Here is a 23,268-nt window from a genome sequence, read left to right on the forward strand (position 1 = left end):
TTTCCCAACCACCAACCTTAATCTTCGCCATCCCCCTTTTACAAATGGGGAAACTGAGGCACAGAGGGTGGGCGGGGGGGGGAACCTCGCCCACAGTCACACGGAACACCCACGAGGGCTGACAGGAGCCTGGGTCTGCCACTACCTCCCTGAGGTCTGTGTCCCCGGCTCCCTGGAGTAGGTTTTCTCTGGAAGCTAGCTTAGCAGGTCTGACGACACAGCCAGGCTATGCGCGCCCGCCTGCGTGTATGTCCCTGAGGAACAAAGAATCTGCCAGCTGGGTTTATGTTTCAAGACGTCTGTCCTCGCCCTTGACCAAGAGATCTTACGGGGAGATCAGGGCCGGAGCTGGGGGGCTAGGGACATCAATCGGAAGCCGCCTTGCCTGGAAACCCGAGAGTTCACCCAGCCCTGGGACCTTCCGAGTTCACTTGAGGAGGCCACAGACCTGAGGGGCGGGCTGGGGTTCTCTCACCGTTTATTTCATACAGCTGTTTAAAAAACTTGTTTAAAATAGAGATCATTATATATATTTATTTTTATATATATATAAAATATATAAAGAGGAACTGAGGCAAGCCACCCCAAAGAAAAGCTATGTTTTATAAATATTTCTGTAGCTCCCACATCCCAAAGGAAGAAACAAAACGAAACAACAACAACAAAAAAAACATTTACAACCCAAGCTAGTGGTTCCATGTGGTGGGCCCAGCAGGCTCAGACCCTGGGGGCAGCCGTGGGGGTCTCAAGGGCAGGGCCTGCAGAACATTCTGATGAGGGCAGGCAGACCCCGCCACTCCCTTCCCGGGAGGTTGGCGTCTCTGGCCGTGAAAGGTCAAGTCCGTACCAGTCCTGCCAACCCCAGGCCCCTGGCTTCTCAGAGCGGCCTGGAAGGCGGCGAGTGGGCCCTCCCGGGCTCCGGCTGCCAGGTTATTTTTAATCTTGTCGGTTTCCTTTGATGTCCCGGCCCTCCTTCCAGGGTGGCCAGGCCTTCTGTCCCCGGCAGCTTCCAAGTGGAGGCCAAGCACAAGCCACCTCCCACGCCTGGCATCTGGGATCCCCAAGCGACCATCCCCGGGGTGTGTCTGGGCCCCTGGTGGGGGCGGGGCTCCGAGGGTCCCGGCGGGGCGGCGTCACTTGCAGACATAGCGCTCTACCGTGCGCTCGCAGCGGCGGCACGTGACGTAGCAACACCAGTGGTACTTGCAGTGGCAGCGCTCGACCACGCGGTCCGTGTAGGGGTTGTAGCCGCGGCCGCAGCACATGAGGTCACAGCTGTCGCTGCCGTGGGACGTCTTGTTGCACTGCCTGGGGGGTGGGGGGAGGGCAAGGGGCGGTCAGGGAGGGCCCGCTCCCCCCACTCGGGGCCCGCAGCCTCCCGCTGCCCTCGGGCTGCCCCCACAGCTCCTCTTGGAAGGTGTCTTGGTCTTGGGGGAATTGTAAATAATCCCTTTCCCTGAGGGTACTTCTCACTTTCCCCCAGATTTCTAATAGGCATGTATCAAAATGACGGGAGTGGCTTGTTTTCTTGGAGGTGTCTTTTTTTTTTTTCTATTCCTTCTACTTCTAAATACAGGAAGGAGCCTCAAACCACTCTAATGATCCCGTCTTCATATCCGTTCTTGAATTATATTGTAACAAATGTAAAGATCGTTTTTACATTGAGAATCCCAGGATAATTTTGGAATAGACAAAACGGCGCTAGAGGCGAGGCAAAGTGAGTATGGGGCGCTCTGTTCGTTGAGAGACAGCCTCTATCAACCATTTGCCCCTATGTGCCAGGCGCTTCCCACCAGTATTTTATCTTCTAGGAGGCACGCAGGGTCTTTGGGTCAGTGGGATTATTATGCCCACTGTACAGATGGCAATGGGCTCAGCAAAGGGCAGAGGCCTGCTCAAGTTCTCACAGGAGTCTGTGGGCAAGCAGGGCTGAAGCTCAGTGGTCCTGAAACCAAGTCTAGCACACGCTCTCCCTACCCTAACGGCAGACAACCCAGAGGCTTCCAGGGGCTGCATTTCTTTCCGAATCACACTCCTGTGGGAGAAGACAGGGCACAGGACCGGACCTAATCTAAGAGTCGAGAACAGACAGATGGAAGGGGTAGGGCTGGAAGTAGGGAGGCCAGAGAAAGAGAGGCTGAGACCAGGTCTGGGAGGAGGCCGTGGGGTGGGAAGCGGGGGGGCGGGGGTGCCCGGAAGGAGAGTCAGGAGGTGACCGTGGCCTGCAGGTCAGGGCTGCCAACAGTTCCAGGCAGGAAGGAACAGCGGAAGAACACATGCCCCAAGAGGCAGACAGACCTGGGTTCAAGCCCCAGCACTGCCACTTACTGGCCGTGTGAATCAAGGCAAGCCACTTAACAAAGGTGACTTTGTTTAGTCACCTAACACCATTCGTGCCCCTCAGCCATATCCTGGAGGTGTCCGGATGACTCCTCCAGGAAAGGGTGGAAGAGGGAAGAGTTTCATTTTTATTTCTAGATCCCTGACATGCAGTGTCTGAAACCTGGCCTCCAACCCCAGAACCAGACAAGATCTGCAGGGGGCTGGGGCGGGGGAGGCACTGAGGAGAGTGGGACTTGGAGAAAGAGCCAGGGGCCCAGGGAAGGTTTCATCAGTGCAGGGGCCGCTGAAAGAACCATGACAAGAGGGCTGGGGTTTGGGATGCTGACTGCTGCTGAGGCCTCAGGTCACCAAGCTGGATGTGAGGAGGGCCGCAGGGCACTGTCCCCAGCTAGGGGGCCAGCCTCTAGAGAGGTGCCACCTGAGCACATGCTTCTTACAGTTAACGAAGCTCATTTACCTCCAGCCCCTTGTACTTCCAAATCTCCTCACCTAGTAAAGCTCACGTTTCCCCCTCCTCCAGGAAGCCTTCCTCGATGTCCAGGCTGAGTCGGGGCACCTCAAGACTCCCCTCACTCACCCTTGGGCTTTCCTCTGTCACAATCCAACCACTTGTCTCTCCCCCTTCCCTATGCCTGCCAGAGCTTCACGTAATAAATAGACGGGAAAGAGTCTGTGGTTGTAAGCTACTGAGATCTTGGAGCTGTTTGTTACTGCAGGAAAAGCTGACCCACACAGATGTCTGCAAAAGCCCATCTTCAGAGGAATGGCTGAGAGCTGAGCGTGGCAGGCAACCTGGTGGCAAGTGGGAAGGAGGCATTCAGAGAAAGCAAGGGAGGCAGCTGGTGCTGCAGGATGGGGCCTCCTGGTCAGCAAGCAGAGCGGGGGGCCCTGGGAAAGCAGAGGCCTGGCAGCCTCGGGGATGGGGAGGAGAGAGCACCATTGATGAGCCCTTCCCATGGGACTGACATAGCACAGAGGAGCTGCCCCGTAAGTGTAACTGGAGCTGGCTGGCCACCCCTCTGAGGGGTGCGGTACCCTCTGCATTGCACAGAAGATGAGGCTGAGCCTCAGAGACGTGAAGGGATTCGCTAAAGGTCCCACAGCTAGGAAACTGTGGCGCCGGGGTGGGAACGAGCCTTCCCTCACACACGCGCGTGTACACATCCTCCCATGGATCCGGGGAGGCCCTCTGTGTGCTCTGGGCTTTCCCTAGCCTCTCTGGGTTCTAGAATCCTTCTGCCCCCACCCCATCCTCATCACACCCACCCTGGCTGCCTCAGACCAGACTCTCGCTCTTTCCTGTCTCCCGGGCCTGACCTGGTTCCATCTTCACTCCACCCGACCCCCCTCAATCTGGCCTCCAGATGGGAGCCAGGGCCTCCTCGCAGAGCCTACTGCCCTGGCCTGTGAAGATGGAGCCCCCCCCAAACCAGCCCCCCTCTCTTGGAGACAGGAACGGGGGCTGCGGAGGAAGCAAATGCTGGCCAGGCACCAACTATGTGCCAGACACGTTCTCAGACACCCTCGCTCTGGTTCAATATTCTTTTAACCCCGCAGAACACTAGTTTTGTGGAATGCTATTAGGGGCTCCTTAATAAAAGAGTTCCACAGCCAAACACCTCTGGGAAACGTTGGCTTAGGCAGATCCTTTACTGTGGGATTCCTCCGAGCCTTTAAAATGTTCTCATGCTTTGTGAATCGCCAAAGAGAATTTCCCACTCACATTTGATTGCAGGACTGTCTCTATTATAGCATCTCAGGACTGACTTCCCCCAGAGCCATCTCTGGGAAATACTGCTGCCCTGAATCCTCACCAGCCCCGCCCGGCACACAGTAGGTCTGCAGTCACCTGGGTTCCCTTTCTTTCTCCTGTCCTGAGCCCGCTTTGGCGGTAGTGATGGGGCCCCAGCCCCGGCTCTGAAACGGGGGACCAAGGGGAGAGAGAGCTGGGGCCCGGGAGGTGGGCGCGTGCCTGTCAGGGGACATGGGACACTGTCTGTCCTCAAGGCAGGCCTCCCGCTCCTGGGGGCCCTCTGAAAAGCAGGCGCCCGGGCTCTGACTCCGGCTCTGTGCAGACTCCCTGCGCGGCTGTGGGCTGGCTACTGAGCCCTTGTGCCTCAGGTCCTTATTTGTCCAACCAGCGGCTTAGACGACACTGACCCTTCACTCCCTCATTTGACACTTAATGAGGACCTGTCTTCCGCGGGGCAGCTTCTGTCCCTGCCAGCCTCCCAGTGTGGTCCTGTCTCTCCCTATCTCCCCCACCAGGGGGAAGGAGGGGTCCTCCACCAGCCTCTACTCCCCAGCGGCCCCTGCCTGGGCAAAGTACACAGCGGCCCCTCCCAGGAGCTCTGCTGGGGGCCCCCCGGACCCTGGCACCTCTGCTCCGCACTCCTGGGGACACCTCCTTCAACCGGGAAGGGACTCCAACCCCCAAATGGCAGCTGAGGCAAGGCTCTGTGCCTGGCCTTGCACTGGCGTGGGGCCTGTCAGCAGAGCTGACCCCTTCCTGCCAGGGTGGCAGCAGGCCCTTACCTGTCTTGCGTCCCATGGGAGCCCACCTTCTCGTTCTTCATGCAGAAGTCGGGTGAGCTCTGCAGATAGACAAGCTCCGAGTCCTTCACAGGCCTGATATCCAGGTCCTTGGGCACCAGGTGCTTGCGGGTGCCCATGGGTCGGTGCACTACCTTGGTGGCCGACAGGTAGCGGGTCTTGAGGTCAGCAGCCACATCCCGAAGCTCCTGCAGCCCCTTCCAGCAGGTGCGGATGGAGCAGGACCCAGATACCCCGTGGCATTTACACTTCATTTCCAGAGAGGCGCGCAGAGCCTGCAGACAGGGGAGGGCATTGGGCTGGGTGGCCAGAGCCCTCTCCCTGGCCTGCCCGGGGACCCTGCCCCACCCCCACACATGCTGGGTGCTCTCAGGGAGTCATCGCCTACTCTGGGCCTCAGGTGAGGGAGCTTTTGGCTCTAAAGCTGGGGACTGTTGCAGGTTCTCGGCTCCTTCCCTAGCCTGGGGGTGGCTGGCAGGGACAGGAAGGGAGTGGCATTTGCAGGGGTAACAGATGTCAAGTGCCCGAAAACATAATATGGCTTAATCATCATAACAGTCCTTCACGGGAGGTATCGTTACTTTCCCCAGTTTCAAAAGAGGAAACAAAGGCTCCGGGAGGCCAAGTCGCAAGCTCAAGGTTGCACAGCTAGAAAATCCTGAAGCCGGGATCTGAACTCAGGTCTGAAGGCAATTCCCAAAGCCATGGCTTTTACTTGTTCCACGCTTTTCTCTTGCATAAAACTGGGGCTCACTGAATGCTTGTTGGAAGAAAGGGAAAAAAGAGAAGGAAGGAGAGAAATGAGGGGGGAGGAGGGGAAAGAGGCAGGAGGTAAGCGCGTGGGGGTGTATGCCCTGGCCTGGCTGGCCCTTCCCCTCCACTGCCTGGTGGCCCCCAGCAGCCCCCACCCCCCCACCGGTCAGCAGCTCTGTCCTACTCTGTGCAGGGCAGGCACGGAACTGCTACCTTGCAGAATGGTTGCAGATGAAAGGGTTCTGTGAACTCTAAAAATCAAATCAACACTGGTTTGAAAAATCAGTGAACGGTCAGCCACCGACTGTGGTGGAGCCGGGAGGCTTGGGCTCCGCAGCTTGGGGAGACTCTAGTCCCGGCTTCTGAAATGACTCTGTCCCATCATCTTCCTCAGGCCTCAGTTTCCCCAGGTGTACCTGAGGGGCATGAGTTAGATAAATGTCTTCTGCAGGCAGTGAAGTTTTGCGTTTTCACCCTTGCTTCTTGGCACACAAGACTCGGATCGCTCTGCCCAGGCCAGCCCTCCTGTGCGGAGCTGCAAGGTTTGTGGGTCCCCTGGGCCTGCCCCTGCATTAGAACCATGGGGAAACTGAGGCGTAGAGAGGGCAGAGACTTGCCCAAAGTCATTCGGTGAGTTAGTGCAGGAGCTGGCAAGGTCCCAGGGCTCCTCTCCTTCACTGGTGCCAGGAAGTGGGGCAGGAGGGAGTCCACTGGGTCTAGACTCTGGAATTGGCTCAGCAAAGCCTGTGAAGAGCACAGGAATTGAGGCGAGCCCACCTGCAGGGCACATTCGACCTCCCAGGGGCATCAAGGTACTTTTGACTCATCAAGGACAGGTAACTACCGCCGCAGGCCCCTAGTGTCTCTTGGCCTCAGTTTCCCCAACTGTCCAAACGTGGCCTGGACGTCCTAGAATCCTCCCATGAGGGAGACCAGTGAGAGAGGAAGGTGAGGACGTGGAAACCTCTGGACTTGGGAGTCCCACAGACCTGGGCTCCATCGCACCTGGGCTGCATCCTTGGCCAAGCCACCTAAGCTCTCTCTGCCCCCCTTGCTGCCTCTGCACAATGGGCCTGCTGGGCCTGCAGGAAACCGTGAGACACCATCTGCACCTGACGCTCCGCCCCTCAGGCCCCCCGCTCCCCGTGTGTAAGGGGGTAGCAGCCCCTCCTCACAGGGGGGTTTGTGGACCACCAGACAGAAAACTCATCAGGCACCACCGCAGCGCTCACAGTGCTCAGATTGGTATAAAGCGTTTTTTTCTTTTTTAATTTTCTAAAAATAAAAAGGTCCATTCATTCACTTATGCATTCATCCCAACCTTCTGTGGAATGAGGTGAGTAATTAATGAGACACGGGGAGTAACAGATGTTGAGGGCCGTCTGAGTCTGGAGCTGGGTGGGAATCCCCGTTCGGGCCAAGGAGACAACCCCAGAGGCTAAGGCTCTTGCCCCACAGCCCTCCCCACGCCTCCTCCCACACCCCAGCCTCAGCCGGAGGCCCCACGGGAGGAGCCTGAGGAACACGGCCAACGGGGACTAGAGCGCACCCAGCCAGGCCATTTTATAGTTGGAAACAACTGAGGCCAGAGAGGAAGTGACTTGCCCAACATCACCCAGCCAGTTTAGTGCCAGAGCCAAGGCGGGAACTCGGAGCTCCTGACTCCTAGCCCAGTGTTCCTTCTGCTCCACCCAACACTTTCACTTGAAATCCTGGTGGACCCCCTAGAGGAGGAGGAGCCTGGCAAGCCCCAAGCAGCTGGAAAGGGGAGCGCCAAGGGGGGGCCGGGAGCACATGGGTGTGGGTGGATCAGGGCCCGCCGCCCGCCCCCCACTCCATCAAGGCACACTGGTGGCCCTTTCCTGGCCGACTGGCACAAGCACAACCATCTGGGGTGGGGGGGGTGGGTGGTTACCTGTCTCCCCACTTCACTGTTGTGTAGACGCATCAGTTTATTGGCTTGGGATCCTGTTTTTTTCACCTTCATAGGAGCATCGGAAAACTTGGCCCCCATGAGGAGCCCGTAGCTGAGGTTGTCCGCACATCCTCCCCAGCGGTTCCCGGGCCCGGGTGGCTCACCTGGGACAGGGCCGCAGGAGCAGCCGGGCAGGTCGCCGGAGGTGCAGGCCCGGGCGATGGCGTGGCTGATGGCGGCCGCCGACAGCGCATACACGAAGGCTGACTCCCGGGTCCCTGTGGGGAGGTGCCGGGTCAGCTGGCGCGGGTGACCCTGGGACAGGACCCCACCTGGGCCTGAGGGCCTCCTCCTGAGCCCCTGCCTGCCTCGGTGGGGCCGGCAGGGGACAGGGGCTGCAACCAGGGGGAGGACAGCACTAGGGACATTAATCTGTCGCTCACCCATTCTCCCACACATACATTAGCGGACTTGGACACTCACTCGCAAACTCACCCCCACATCCAGAGGCCCACAAAGCCCGCACACCCACAGGCACCCTTGCTCCCACACACTCACGATGCTGGATCTGCCCCTGCTTCCCTGCGCTCAGTGTTAGGGGCTACTCTTCAGAGAACTTGTCCCCGAGGGGCACATGAGTGTGCAAAAAGCCAGCTGTAGGTTGAAATTTGTCCCCCAAAAAGATAGGGTCAAGTGCTGACCCCTGGTACCTGTGAACATGACCTTATTTAGAAACAAGGTCTTGACAGGTGTGATGGAACTAAGGTGAGGGCATCCTGGATCACAGTGGGCCCGAATCCAATGACTGGTGCCCTTACAGGAAGGGGGAATCGTGGATACAGAGACACGTGGGGGGGGGGCGCCCCACGGGACAGAAGCAGGGACTAAAGCAATGCAACGACAAGCAAAGGAACACCAAGGCTGCTGGCTGCCACCGCAAGTTAAGAAGAGGCAAGGCAGGATCCCCCCCGCGGTCATCGGAGGGGGCACAGCCCTGCCGGCCCCTTGATTTCAGACTTCTAGCCTGAAACTATGGGAAGATCCAGTTTTGTTGTTTGAAGCCCCTGTTTGTGGGGCTTTGTCACAGCAGCCTCGGGAAACCAATCTGGAGCCCAACGTGCCTCTGCTGTAGGGTCCCCTCCCCTTCTCAAGCCTCGGTTTGCTTAACTACAGAATGGGAATGATAATACCTACCTCACAGGCTTCCTCTAGAGTTCAAATAATTTGGGAAGGAAGGAAGCTTTGTCAAGTGCTCCACAAACCTTAGCTGTTACCGTGCAGGGGAGAGATTAGACCCACTGGGGCCCTTCTGCCCATCAGAAACCCCCAAACCCACCCCGGAAGGCACCTGCTCCGGACAGTGGGGCCGCTACCTCCCGCTGTGCATCTCACAGCTCTGAGGTCACCTCGGTCTAGAATGACCTGTGCCCACCTGTCTGCCCGAGGAGGGGGCTCTCCCGCCCTCGTATTACCACCTCCCCTCCCAAGAGCCTCCTGGGCTGCATCCACCCTTGCTTCATGCATCAGGGTACACATGCATTTGTGCTCCCCCTACACTGGTATATTCACTCACTATGTGCTCACTCACTCATCAGTTCAGGCCTGGATACCCACGTCTGTGATTACTTCAGCCACCCATCCATCCACACCTGTCTTCTTCCCTGTGCACCCGTCCATCCCCCACCTAGTCACTCGGCCACCCATCGCACAGCCATCAACATCCAGCCAGCCAGCCATGAATTCACCCACCTATCCAAACACACATATATGTACGCCTGAATTCATCCATCCCCACCTGCACGCATTCCGCAGGCCCTGGCAGCCCCCGCCGGCTCCCTACCTCTCTCCAGGTCAAGCAGGTAGTTGGGGGCAAGCTCGATGGAGGAGCAGTTCCAGCGCATGTCCGCAAAGGCCCTGCGGCAGGCCTTCGTGACCTCGCGGGCGGCGTGCACGACGGTGCGCATGAGCTCCAGGTTGCTGCGGCAGAGCTGCACCTGCGCAGACACCAGCCCCTCCAGCTGCTTGCAGTGCTGCGTCTGGTTCAGCGCAAGGGCCGCCGGGGTCTTGGACAGCGCCCTGCACACCACCGGAGGGCAACAACCAATGGAAGGAAAGACAGCGTGAGGGGCCACGTCGCACCTGCCCCTCTGGTCCCAGCCTTCCCTCAGTGGGCGTGGGGGCCTTTGCTGGAAGGAGTTGGGAAGCTAAGACGCACTAAACTAAGACCCTCCAGCTCCCTGTGACCTTGGGCACGGCACTGTCCCTCTCTGGGCCAGGCCCTCATTCATAATGCAGGATCATGACCTCCATCCCACCTAAGCTTCACTGTCATTAGCCTAACAATAAACAGTTTTACAGCTCACAAAGCACTCACACCTGCTTCCTTGTTTAGTTCTCACACAGCTGTGAGTTGCGACGCCTTACTCAGCAGTCAACGCCGAGCCCCTGTATGTGCCGGACACCGCGCTACATGCTAGATTATTACAGTCACCTCAGAATCCAGACCATTACCTGAGCACTTACTAGGATGCACAGTATGAGTTAGGAGCTTGCCATACATCCCTTCATGTAATTACTAAAGTCATTTATTGGGCTGTAAAATCCCACACACATGCAAAGAATTTATTAAAGGATTAAGGAGCCACTCAATTTTGTGATAAATCAGACTTGGCCATGAACTTGCTGTGTGCCCTTAGATAAATCACTGTCCTCTTCTGGGCTTCAGGGTCTGTACCTGTAAACCCTATTTCCCAGAATCGGTTCCAGTGAGATACTCTGAAAAACGGGATCTATGCATAAGCACATTTGGGGGAACCTGATATACTCTGTCCCCCTTTGGAGAGTAATTGAAGCACATTCACATTTTAAAGGCCCTGCCTGAGAAGTCCCACAGCAAAGCAAGAGGCTTGGTTTTGTTTAACTCGGGAGGTGGCTAAGCACAAAGCCCTTTGTTTGAGAAACGCTGACCTCATCCATGCTTTGGGAAATGTTGGTCTGGGGGTCTCTATGAACCCTGGTGACATTATAGAACCGAGGAGCTTCCCAGATCCTGGCTCTAGGTACTGGGGTTGCAAGGCTCCAGGACCAGCCGTACATCCTGGACGCACGTTTCTCCCAGGGCCTTCTCCAAGGAGCAGGCTGCATCAGGCAGCTTCTAATCTAAGTGCAGGCTACAGGGACCCCAAGAGCCTTAAAGGGTTCTGCATAGACTCATCCCCTGCCCCAGACCCAGCTGGCCCTCAGCAGGCCTGCAGAAACTCTAGAGGAAGCAGGGCGGGGGAGGGGGGGATGGGCCAAACTGCAGCCACAGTGCTGCCCCCCCACCCCCACCCCGCTTGCTGTGAGCACCACCACAGTCCTCACCCAGGGTCAGGGCTAAGACCTAGTGAGGCCAAGATCCCAGAACCCCCCCACCTGAGATTCCCAAGGGACATAGCAACGTGCTAAAGAACAGCACAGGCTGGGGTAGACTCCCGGGTCTGTCATTCTCCCTTGTGAGTCTCCCGAGTCACTTGGCCTCTCCTAGGCCAGCAACCTCTCAGCACTACCTGGGGGAGTAACTCGGTGGGCCTCGTGTGCTCTGCCCAGGGCTGACACACCCGGTCTGTGCTCAGGGAGGGAAGCTACTACAGTCACTGACCCGGTGGTCTTTTCCTACCTGCGCCCACTTAGTCAAGGTCCCCCAGACCTCTCCAGTGTCTCGTCCTTGGCCCTGGTGTGCTCTAACATCTGGCCATACCAGACTCCTGGCTCCTCTGATGGGGGACTGCCCTACCACCATGCCTTTGCCCAGGAATACCTTTCCCCTTGCTCCTGTACCTAAAGGAATAAATGAACTTGATCTACTTGTGGAAGAAATATTTACTAAGCACCAACTCTTCCTGAACTCATTTGGTAATGAACACGACACAGGTCCTTTCCTCAAGGAGCCCTGAGTCTAATGGCTACACGGACCCATCCACAGTTATAAGGCAATGATCCAGATGTTCCAGCTCGTGGGCTGGCCCAGGGAAGAGCCCAGGCTTAGGGCACAGCTGTGTGACACGGGTAAGTTACCCAACCTCTCTGGGCCTCATGGTCCTCATCTGTTATAGGAAAATGATAATTCCCACTTCAAAAGGTGAGGGCAAGACTTTAATAAGATAATGCATATAAAACATCTGGAACATTCATACATGGGATTGCCTCTGCTTATTGCCGGGTGAATCCTGGACCAGAGAGAGTCAAAAGACCTGGGTTCTAGTGCCAGCTCTGCCCTCTATGTGCTGTTCATCTTGGGCAAATTGCTGCACCTCTCCGAGCATCACCTATAAAACGGGAACTCCTAGAGGTCTTGGAGGGGCTGAGAGGGATACTAGGAACTACATTAAGTCCTAATAAGTCAGGTTGCCCCTGCCTCTCACTCTCCGTCATATGCCCCACCCAACCTATGACTCCAAAGTAGAGAAAGCAGACCCAGGACAAGTGGGCCCAGCCTGATGTCTGCAGTCCAGCTGGGACGACCCAGCCTCAGATCAATCATGGCTATATAGGGTCCCCTCTCCTCACTGCTACCTCCGGCCCGTCCCTACCCTCCAAACTATGAGCAAGGAAATGTCTGGTGTATTTGGATGCAGAGCTTAGGCATGGTTTCTTGACCTACACTGAGCCATCCGCTCCTCCCTGGCCCTCTGAGCCCTGGGGGCCTGTCTAGGCCAGGACCCCTCAGGGAATCTCTGGTCTGGATTCCTGCAGCCTAGACTGGGTGAGGTGTGGCCACAGAGAGGCAGATGCCATCCCTGCAGCCTGTTTCCTAGTTGGTACAGGCCCCCACCTGCACCCAGTGAACACTACCCACACACGCAGATGCACTACCCCACGGAGGCAGGGCACCCGCCCGCTGGCAGAGCCTCTTGCTTCACGGCCCATCCCATGCTCACAGAGGGGTCAGCCTGGGAGATGACTACCCCCTGCCCTTTGCACAGGGGCGCTCCGGGGCCCGGATGCCCCGCCTTCAACTGGCGCCATCCTCCCACAGACCTGGCCTCTCCTTCCTGGGCCCCCTCTCTGCTGGGCTGGGGGCTGCCCACACTCAGCCTGTCCGGAGCCCGCTCTGCCCTTCACCCTGGCCCAACTTTCTTCCTTCCCCTCCGTGCCAGTTTTCTGTTTCACAGTGGGAAGGGTGATAGGAGATATTCGAGAAAATCCCTGGCACAGCCCCGGGGAGCACGCCGTGGGCACTCAGGCAGTGAGGCTGCCTTCCGAGTCCTTGCCCTGGGTTCCTGCTCCAGCCCAGCAGTGGATAATGAAGACCCAGGCTTTTCCAGGGGAGCTCAGGGCTGCCAATTCCTCAGTGCCACGTGCTTTGGCCCCAAAGTTGGGGGTGCTCTGTGCTCCTGGCCTGGGGACCTGGGCCACTCTGGGTATCCGTCTGTCCCACTCTGAAGTCACCCAGCCTCCACCTCCCCAGCTGGGGGTAAGAAGAGGTGCTAGGGGAAACCCCAGTGAGGAACCCCCCACCCCAAGATGAGGCTTGGACCGCCAAGGAGGGCAGAGGACAGAGAGGAAGCATCCTGGAGAGCCTTGGTGGGCGAGGAACTGCTGGAGAGAGTAGGGCAGATGGAGCGGCCAGCCGCAGCACGCAGGCTGGGAGATCTGGAAGCAGGGGGCAGCGGAGTCCACCCCTGTGGAGGGCAATGTGGTCATCTGGTAATTAGAGGTAATGACCGTTTCTAACTAAGTCCCCCTTGGGGAGGTAATCAAGGATTAGGGCAGGAGGCGGGGGAGTTACCCGTCTGGACATCTCCTCTGGCTTACCTCGCTGCAGCAGACCCCTAATTGAAAACATTTTGGTTTATCAGGGGATGGGGACATGGGGGAGAGGGTAGAAGAAAGGACAGAAGGGAACAGAGTTCACAAGCAAGGCCTGTGCCAAGGATACCACTGTGGTGGTCAAGGTCTCTCTCATCTGGGAGTCGAGGGTTCTCCTGGGAGTGGCTCGGGGCCAGACACCTGGGTTTCAGCTCCAGCTCAGTCACTCAACCAACGTGAGACCTTGGGCAAGTCACTGGTCCTTGCTGGGCCTCAGTGTCCCCATCTCATTGTGCGAGTGGGGACACCGAGGCCTGGAGAAGGGCAAGGCTTGCCCAGACATGTACACAGCCAATCAGGCAGAGCCAAACCAGAACCCAGGCATCCCAGATCCCAGGCTAGAGCTCTTTCAGTCCCATTTTAGAGATGAGGGAACTGAGACTCAGAGAGGCAGAAGCTCCTGATTTGCCTGGGGCATGGCTCGTGGCTTATGGACTGGCAAAGCTCAGGCTGAGGCCCAGGTTCCCAACAGGTGGGCATTCTGCGCCACCGAGCCACATCTGGTTTCAGTTTCTGTGTCAGATGCCCCTTTCACCTTCAGCTGCTTTCTGAAGCCCAGGGCAGCAGGACCCCCAGGGACAGCGCTGGGACAGCTGAGTCTCCTGGGTGAGCCCCCAGCCTCCTGGCCCCACTGTACACTTCCCTATTTCCAACTGTCCCATGGCCCCCTGCGACCAAGAAGCCACGGAACCAGACCCCCTAACTCCACATCCTGCCTCTGCTGCCTACTAACTGTGACACCCTGTGAGTTAGGGGCCCCTCACGCCTCCATCTCCTGCTCTGTTCAACGGGGGTGACAGCAGAACCCACCTCCCATGCTGGTCAAGAGATTCAAATGAAACAATATACATAAAGTGCTCAGAACAGGGGCGCCTGGGTGGCTCAGTCAGTTAAGCGTCTGCCTTCGGCTCAGGTCATGATCCCAGGGTCCTGGGATTGAGCCCCGCATCGGGCTCCCTGCTCAGTGGGGAGTCTGCTTCTCCCTCTTCTCCTCCCACCTCCATTTGTGCACTCTCGCTCTCTCTCTCTCTCAGAACAGTGCTTGGCATGTAACAAGGCCATACACACACACACACACACACACACACAGTTGTTATGCTTAAACTCCACTCCTGTCTCCAGCTATATCTTCAGCTCCAGCAAGAGTTTAACCACTGTCAAGGGGTTTGGTTGAATGGAGCCCATCTGCCTGGATTCTGATCCCACAGCCACCATTCACTAGCTGTATGACCTTGGACCAGTAATTGAACCTCTGTTCTTTAGTTTCCTCATTTGTAAAATGCTAGTGGTAAGAATATCACCTACCTCATGAGAGTATTATCAAACTTAAGTGACGAAAGCTCTTGGAACAGAGTCTGAGGATTTACAAGCGGGTTCCTATAACTCCTGGTTTCTCTGTTTCCCCACTGGGCACTGTTCTGCCTCTCTGCTTTCGTCCCTGCTGTTCCTCCTGCCGAGATGCCTGCTTTGCATTCCATCCTTGGCCATCGAAATCCTACCTACCCTTTGAAGCCCGGCCCAAAGTCACCTCCCTTAGATGGGACTATCCGCGCTCCTCCTCTGGGCTCCCACACTCCCTCTCCTAGGACACAGCCCAAAGTCCACTTTGCATTTTTACATGTCCATCTCCTCCAAGGAGAGGAGCTCCTGTAAGGCAGACACTGAGTTGTATCCATTTTTGCAGCGGCCCAAACTGTGCAGTGGGGACGGCATGGATGTTGCGCTTAGCTAGCCATCTATTCCAGGCCCTCCCCGGCCACATGCCACATGGGGGCTCGTGCAAGCCACACACTTGTCAGAGCCTCGGCATTCCTGCTGTGGCGTGGGAATGGTAGCAGCGTCCCCCACAGTGCTCTAGGAGCAAGGCTCATTCTTGGCCTCTGACGCTCCTAGTGTCCTTTGGCAATGGTGTGGTGGGTAAGGAGGGCTTGGACGCTTGGAGGGTCCCACCAGCTGGCACAGTGCCAGGCACCCGCAGTAGAAGGTGGCTGACGTCTCACAAAACTAATCAGAAGCAGCTGAGGAGAGCCACTGAGCCCAGGCTTCTTGCAAACAAGAAATGCTAGAAAGAAGATGGGGTCCCCCTTCTGAATCACCAATTAATCGATAACTCAGCCCCAGGCGGGGCAGGGCCAGTGACCTCAGGACTGTTTGCTGGTGGCCTAGCCACAATCGCCCTGTCTTGCAGCTAATCCAAGCACCTTCCTCATAGCCCCTCCCCAGCTCCCATAATCTGTCCCTGCCTGTCTTATCTTCGTGGTTCCCTCTCCACCCCCCAACTCCAGACCTCTCTGGACGTCCTGGACGTCCCCTCCTCCCCACTGCCCCCACCCATCGAAGTCCCAGAGACTCCTCAGGCCCTACCTAGGGGCACCATAGCTCACAGATCACTCCGGGGGGGCCCAGGTACGTGCCCCCCACCAGGTAGTCTCCCCCACCCCCCGGACCCCACACCACCACCCTGGTCACTCCTACAGCTCCTGGGAGTTATTTACGGCCTGGGCTTCTCTCCTCCAGCCCGGAGGGCGGCTCCTCCAGGAAGGGGCTGGGTTTTACTCCTCTCTCCGCCCCCCTGCACGGCCCACAGCCCTGAACAGAGCCGCACTCCCTTCTGCGGGAGGGAAGAGAGCCTCTGTCTCCCACCTACCGGTCCATTAATAATTTCTAGCTAAAGGAATATCCTTCACATGTGCACAGCATCTGAGCCGCTTCTCATCCGATCTGAGTGAGCTAGAGACTCCTTCCCTCCTTTGACAGAGGACACTGAGGCTCCCCGAGGTTGAGTGACACTTCCCCAAGGTCACCCAGGTGGAGGGGTCAGGAGACTGACAAGGAAACGTGATATTGAGCAGGCCGGCGCGCAGGGGCACAGACCCTCCCGATTGGGCCCCTTGACCACACTGTCTTTTTCCATCTGCCCCGGTGGAGGTCCTGCGCGACGCTCAGCCGCACCGACCGGGCAGTGCTGTCGCTCCCCACGCCCTGTCTCGCTCCTGCCTCACAACCCTCGGGGAGGTAAGGACAATATTTTACAGAGTAGGAAAAGGAGGCTTAAAGAAGAGTGACTTGCCCAGGACCCCCAAGCCAACTTCTGCTCCCGGGTCTGGGTACGCTCACCCGATCCCCAAGGGGACCCCTTCACATTAGCCGCTGCCCCCAACCGCCTGTCCCACAGCCCGACTGCGTAGACGCGAGGTCCCCACTTACAGCCATTTGATGCCGTAGCACACGCCGGTCTGGAGCGCCAGGGCGAAGAGGAGCGCCTCGCAGACCCGCGGCCGCGCCCTCATGGTCGCGCGGCACGCGCGCTCGGGGGTCGCACCCCGGAGGAGCTGCACCGAAGTCCCGCCGCGCGCGGCCACAGCCGCTCGTCCTGCGCGCACGCCGCCTGCAGTCGGGGAGAGCCGAGGCGGCGGGTTAAGGCGGCGCGCAGGGCGGGGGCCGCCGGGGGGGGGCGTTTTATTCAAATTACAAAGGAGGGGTCCCGCCCGGGAGGCCGAGCGCGCGGCGGGCGTCGCCTCCCGCCCCGCATAGCCCAGGACGCCGCAGGCGTCTGGCTCAAATTAGGTGTCGCCCGAGCGCGGCCGAGGGTGTGTCCACCTAGCGCGGCCCCAGGCTGGGATCCAGGCTGCCGGCGGGCAGGGAAAGGGGCGACTGGACCGGAGACAGAGAGAGAGAGGGAGACGGCCGGTCAGAGACCGCGGCAGAGGGAGCAGCCGGGCACAAACAGACCTCGGGAGGGAAGGGAAGGAAAGGAGGAAGGGGATCAGGGCCGAGGCCGGGCGCGCGCGCGGGCAGATGGCGGGCCCAGGATCTGCGTTATCTGCAAAATATTAACTACTAGTGAGTAGGGAGGGCCTTGGCAATTCTCCTTCCCCGCTGGGCCTCAGTTTACCTCCTCTGTAAACTAGGGACACAACTGTGATTCGATCTGGGATTCAGACACAATTCGCCTTTTATAAAGGAAGTTCATGATCGTTTTTGCTCCTCCCAGCAACCCTGTGAGATAGGTACCATCACTGCCCCCATCTCACAGATGAGAAATCTGAGGCCGGGGGATGTGGAAGGGCGTCGTTTATCCAGTGAGCGGCAGGTCCATGCCCCGTGTTCTACTCCCAGATGTCCTGTGAGTTCGCTGATGTCAGAAGACTAGGAAATAGGGGCTTGCTCTGGGCATCAGTGAAGGGGGGATGAGAAATGAAATGACAAAGGTCTTTGTACAGTGGTCCCGAGTCTCCAAGTCCCCGCCTAGCGCACCATCCCCCCTTTGGAGTGTCGTCTGGTGCCCAGGCCGGAGCCAAGGCGGGACAGCCTGACCAAGGCTAAGCAGTACTCACGGGACCGGCGCGAAGCCGCCTCTGGCCGCCAGGGGGCGTCCTGGGACCGCGGAGCAACCGTTACCCGGCCCGCCCGCCCGCAGGCCGCAGGGCCGCTTCTCGGGCTTTTTTCTTTTTCTTCCTCTTCTTCCTCCTCTTCTTCTTCTTCTTCTTTTTTTTTGGTCCTCCCTCTCTTCATTCTCACCTCATTAACTCCCTTCCCAGCTTCTCCCAAATTTACCAACACCTAGCGTTCTCCCGGAGACAAACACAGCTCTCCAGCCCCTCACCCCTGGGGAGGAGCAGAGACAAAGAAAGAGATTCCTTTCTAAAGGGCCCGGGGAGTTTGAAAAGGAGGCGCCCTCTTTACAGGGGGCGCTTGAGCGGGAAGGGGGCGTTCTCATCTGGCTGTGTGAGTTTGGGCGAGCTCTCCACCACTCCCACGCTGTTTCCCCTTCTATGAAAAAAGGGAGTGGACTTGACCGCACATCTCCCTAAGTCTTTCAAGCCTCCCAGGAGCCTGCGGGTCTTTGGGCTCCCCTCTCTGCCTGAGTTTCCACTGTTACGTAGTATACCTGTGTAGTGTGTGCGTGTACGTGTGTGCCTTAAGCACACACACAGACTTGAAACCGCACTGTTTTCTGAAGGCTTGCGGCATAACCCAGAAGGCAGGGAGAAAATCCTGAATTACGTTTCTTTTTCCTCCTTCCCAGTCTCCCGCTAGGCGCCTAACACGGAGGCGCTCACTACAAACGTGCGGAGTCCAAGGCTAGGGGTCTCAGCGGGGTTCTCGGTGTAACTGAGCCCCCTCCTTCCACCCAGCCTGCATCCAAAACCTTTGTCTTTATGGCCCTGAAAGTTTGCCACACTCCTGAGGACGAGAAGTATATCGGCTGGAAATGGGGGGGGGGTGAGGGGAGAGGATCAAAACTCCAGCCACAGTCTCTTTTCGCCCCCACCCCGTCCCGAAATGTGGGCTCTCCCCCCCACCCCCCCGCCAGGCGCCCTGCATTCCGGAGTGGGGAGGAGGAAGGGAGAGCACGAGGGCGGAGGAGAGTGCGGACTCACAGCGGGGAATCCGCGTCCAGCTCAACTCTCCCAGAGAGAGGAGGGGCCGCCCTGGTCACAGCAAACAGGGACCCAGGCCTACAGCTACTCCAGGCTTTTTCTGAGAGGCCCGGTGATCCCGGGCTTCTCACTCCACCACCCCTGCATGTTGCTGGGAGAGGCAGCGCCTGACCTGGCCCTCTGAGTCCTGGCGGATTATTCCTGTCCCGTGTAAGAGCGTCCAGGACAGCGGCGCGGGCTGCTGGGTCACCCTCAGCCTGCGCCCTGCGAGTCAGGGCGCACTCGCTTCCCGGAGCCCCCGGCCCGCCAGGGGGCGCTACGCCGGGGTTCGAGGTGGGATCCGCAGCTGCCTCCCGCGCCGTGGGACTTTGGGCAAGTCCCCTCCTCTTCCTGGGCCCTGGTGTCCCGGTCTGGGGATGGGATGAGGCTAAGTGCCCTCTCCGCGCTGGTCGTTCTATAAGACATCCACTTGCCGCGGTCAGCCCCGAACTGCTCGACCCCTTGCTTCAGGCCCCAGCGCAGAAGCTCCCTTGGGGCCAGGCGCGTAGTGGGCCCGCGTCAAAGCGCAGCGCCTTTGGGAGAGACAAGCTGTCCCTTCCTCCCCGCGCTGGGGTTAGGGCCCAAGCTACTCCGCTGGCAGCTGGTGAGAGAAGTGGCCTCCCGGGCTGCCCTCCGTGAGCTCAGTAGCAGCAACCCGCTCCAACAGGTGGTTATAAGGCTTGGGCTCTGGAAGTCCTTGGAAACGCCGCCGCTAGGGCGGCCGCCCCTCTGAGTCAAGCCGGCGGAGCCACGCCGGGCCTCCCCTACCGGGATGAGCTCGCACTGAGCCGGGAGCGGGCACCGCGCTCGGGGCCGAGTGTCCACGCCGCGCGCAAGGTCGGCGTGGGCCGGGCCTGAAGCCTCGGGCTGCGCAGCTGGCAGAGCCGACCCTCCGAGCCGGTGACGCCGAGCGACCGCTTCAAGGTTACCTGCGACGCGAAGCTAGGCCGGGCTCACAACCCGGCTTTGACCCCAGCCGGGAGTCTTGCGAAATCTGTCTGCTAGGCTGCGAACGACGCGCCGGGTCACCCGCGAGACGGGTTATTTTGGAAATGGGAAGGGTGGGGTGGGAGAACGCGGGGCACCTCCTGCCACCCCTTTGGAGCCGGACCCTGAGAGCCTAAGGACACTCAGGGTCACGGAGATACCTCAGCACCAGGAGGTGGGGGGTGTGGGGCTCGTGCTCGAGCTCAGCCAGATGTTCGCGGCGGCTCCAGATGTGCCTCGGTCCCGGGACAGGACTCTCCTCCTCCCCAACCCCCAGCCTGGAGCTCAGGTCTGTAAACAAAGTCCCAGTTCTCCCCCTCCCCCGCCGCCTCGGGGAGTCGGTCTCAAAGCGAGGCGTCCGCCCCCATCCCCACCCCACCCCCAATTTGGTAGGAGCTGCCGTAGGTCTCTGCCTTTGGCCACCCTCTCCCGCCCCGCCACACACACCCTCTTGCCCAGCCGCACGATCCAAGTCCCCCACCCCCGGGATGGCTCGGGCATGACCTCATTCTCGGGCCGAGTGGGAGGGAGAGGGTCGAATCGGGGGAACTGGGCCGGGAAGGCTGGCAGCGGCCCGCACAATTGGCACAACCCACCTCCGGCATACGAGCCGGGAAAGCCCGCGCCCCCCAGGCCCCAGAGGCTGCGCTCCTCCAGGGGATTCCTCGGAGAACCGCAGAGAGGAGGTGTGGAGGGAGGACTTGATGTGCTTACCCGCGAGTCGGCACCCTCCGGGGTCGCGCCGTCGCCCTCGGACTCGGACGCCGCCGCCCTAGCAGGTCCCCGCTGAGCAGCCGCGCGCTGCCCGCGGCCACTGCTCACCTCCTGGGGCGCTCGTCGGGCGCGCCCTGAGTGCCCCGCTGCCCCGGCCGGCGGTGGAGCGGCTAGCGCGGCCCCCAGCGGCCCCCGAGCGCTCTCCGGGCTGGGCAGGCGGCGAGGGCGCCCTCTCCGCGCAGCGGCCGCAGAACGACGCCCGGGATCCCGGCGCGCGGCGGCCGGCTCCGGTTCCGCGAGGACCTCCTGTAGCGCGGACTCAGGCTGCAGGGGGCTGCGCCGGGCTGTCGGGGCCTGCGCTCGCCCGCTCGCCCGCTCGCCCGCTCGCCCGGGCTCTCTTCCTCGCGCCGCACGGTCTCCGGCGCCGGCCGCCCAAACTGCTTTATAAGGCGCGGGCAGTCTCTTTGATCCGCCCACGTCAGCGCGCCGAAACCCCACCGGGTGGCTCGGGCCGCGCGCGGGGGGCGGGGGCGGGGTCCCCGCGGACGCCACGGACCCGCGGCGCCGGCGGCACAGAGGACTTCGCACCCTGTCGAGTTACAATGGGGGGGACTTCTTAACTGTAGCCCGTGTTTAATAAGCGTGCCTGGGCCAGCCTACTGCGGACCTGCGGTGCGTGGGGCCCAGGTAGGGCAGGTTTCTAAGGCTTGCAGCCAGCCGAGCAAGGAATCTCAACCAGTTTGCTTGGACAGAGGAGGAAGCCAAGGCTCACAGGGAAGTCCCGCTTGGGTCTCAGCCTGGAGCCCGGCGGGTATCACGAGGTGCTCGTCTTGCAGCTCGGTTACTTGAGGCGTCGAGGGTCCCTGAGGACTGCGTTGGGGTCCCAGGACGTCCTTCGAAGGGTCACCTCTCTAGTCCTCTGGTTCCAGGTCTGGAGAAGGGATCCGCCATCCAGAGCTTTCTGCGGAGAACAGGAACGAGAGCGCGCTGCCCTGTGAAGCGCGCTGTAAACCTGAAGCCCAGGAAGGCAGGCGGTCCAGCCTCTGGGGTGACTGGGGGGAGTTTTCTGGACACCTTGCCTCCTGTCCCCGGGGAGGGGGGTACCAGCGGAGAACTGGGTTTTAGAAACTAGTTAGGACTACAGAGGTGCTTCCCACCCAGCATGGAGCCAGCCTGGGGCTAGGGCTGTGTTTCTGAGGCAACTCCCCTGGGACTGGTTAGGTGAGTGCCCATCCCTCTCTGCACACACCCCTTGGCCTTTCTGGCTGACGGTACACCCCCCTCTCCCATTTCTAACTTGCTGAGTCAGGTGCTGAGGTTTCCATGGCTTCTGTTTGCCCCAAAGCCAGGGGCCTCAGTCCCAAGCATAATCTCAAGGAGAATCTAGTTCATTAGTAGAAGAGAGATACAGACTGTGACAAGGGGCTTGCCTCAGGTGCCAAAAACACACGGTACACTTTTGTCCATTCTTTGCAGCTGTCCACCAAGTGGCCCCCATAGGCTGCCCCAGCCCGGCTGCGGGTACCACCACCTACACAAACACGTCTGTGCCCACAGAGCCCACTGCAGGCTTTCGGCCATACAAATACCCTCTGCACGTCACACTCAGGGCTGGGACATATCACCCGACAAATGGTCACAGCACACTCAGGAGATACTTGCACTCACCATATGTCCACACACATTCAGTAGCAGATTCCCGGTGAAATGGCCGTACACATCTTCAAGCTGAGGCCGAACACGTGACTGCCCCCATCCAGTTCGTGCACACACATGTGCTTCCTTTTGCACACAGTGAGGATGCTCACGCAGCTTCCAAGCATGTCACACCAAATGCACATATACTCCCGCGTAGAGTCATAGGAATGTCCTTGTGAACACAGGCTGGGACACCCCCATCTCCTCTCCCAGAGCATTAGGGTCAGTAAAAGCTATGGGAGGCTAGGGGTTATAAAAGCTGCAGGAAGGTAGTGGGACTTTGGGTGGGGTGTCTAGAAAGGGGGCGGGGAGAGACAAGGCTGCTCCACCTAAGAGGCATCCAGACTGTCCTTAGCTCTCCCAGCCCAAGGCACTCTGGCCACCACAGTCAGAGCCATTCCAGGTGGCCTCTGTCCAGTTAGGATGCACCCTCCTCTGGGTCTTTCTGCTCAGAGAGAAGCTAAATGAGTTGCCTGCAAACATTTGCATAAGCGGTCCTTCAGCCAGAAATCTCCTTCTGGCTCCCAGCTAGAGTAGAAACAGAAAGCATTTTGGAGTCACACACACTTGGACTCCAATAGTGATTTTGCCCTATTTTATTTTTTAACAGTGTGATCTTGAGCAAGTTGCTTAAACTCCCTGAGTGTTAGTTTCCTCATCCATAAAATAGGAATAATGCAATCCCATCAAATGTTCTGTATCCTCCAAGATGGGATTCGTATCCCCATTTCATAGATATGGAAGCTGAGGCTCAAAAGGGTGGGGCTGGCAAGTGTTTGAGCTGATATCTGAACCTGGATCTTTCTGGCTTAGTGTGCACTAATAGCTGATGGCCCCTATTGAATCGAATGCGAGGATCCTGACTTCCCACTGTCTGAATGGAGTTGAGGGAAGCCAGGAGAAAGTCCCAGAATTCCTGAAGTGCAACCCTGAGCCCTCCTGCCCACCCCCCACCCCCAGCTCTATCTTGTGAATCAAGACCCAGGCATTAGCTAGGGCTGAAAACCCTGCCCTGGGAGGTGAGGGGAGGCA

General features: G+C 58.9%; 1 protein-coding gene across 3 annotated transcripts; it reads right to left on the reverse strand.

The window, feature by feature from the left end:
- Positions 1-537: 537 nt before the first annotated feature.
- WNT11 (Wnt family member 11) lies at positions 538-20,915 on the reverse strand. 3 transcript variants are annotated; one of them, XM_025848634.2, is made up of 6 exons: positions 20,539-20,915; positions 16,622-16,802; positions 9,405-9,640; positions 7,565-7,842; positions 4,879-5,171; positions 538-1,308 (listed from the first exon to the last, which is right to left on the reverse strand). In XM_025848634.2, exons 2-6 carry the CDS (start codon positions 16,702-16,704, stop codon positions 1,134-1,136), a joined length of 1,065 nt encoding a protein of 354 aa, XP_025704419.1. In that variant the 5' UTR covers positions 16,705-16,802; positions 20,539-20,915; the 3' UTR covers positions 538-1,133. The 3 variants fall into 3 exon arrangements, with proteins under 3 accessions (XP_025704419.1, XP_073735707.1, XP_073735706.1); XM_073879606.1 differs by lacking the exon at positions 20,539-20,915 and adding an exon at positions 18,799-18,975; XM_073879605.1 differs by lacking the exon at positions 20,539-20,915 and adding an exon at positions 17,752-17,969.
- Between the last annotated feature and the right edge of the window lie 2,353 nt (positions 20,916-23,268).

Source organism: Callorhinus ursinus, unplaced genomic scaffold (genome assembly GCF_003265705.2).
Source record: "Callorhinus ursinus isolate GAN/ISIS: 27379988/994484 unplaced genomic scaffold, GSC_fseal_2.0 scaffold35, whole genome shotgun sequence".
NCBI lineage: Eukaryota > Metazoa > Chordata > Mammalia > Carnivora > Otariidae > Callorhinus > Callorhinus ursinus.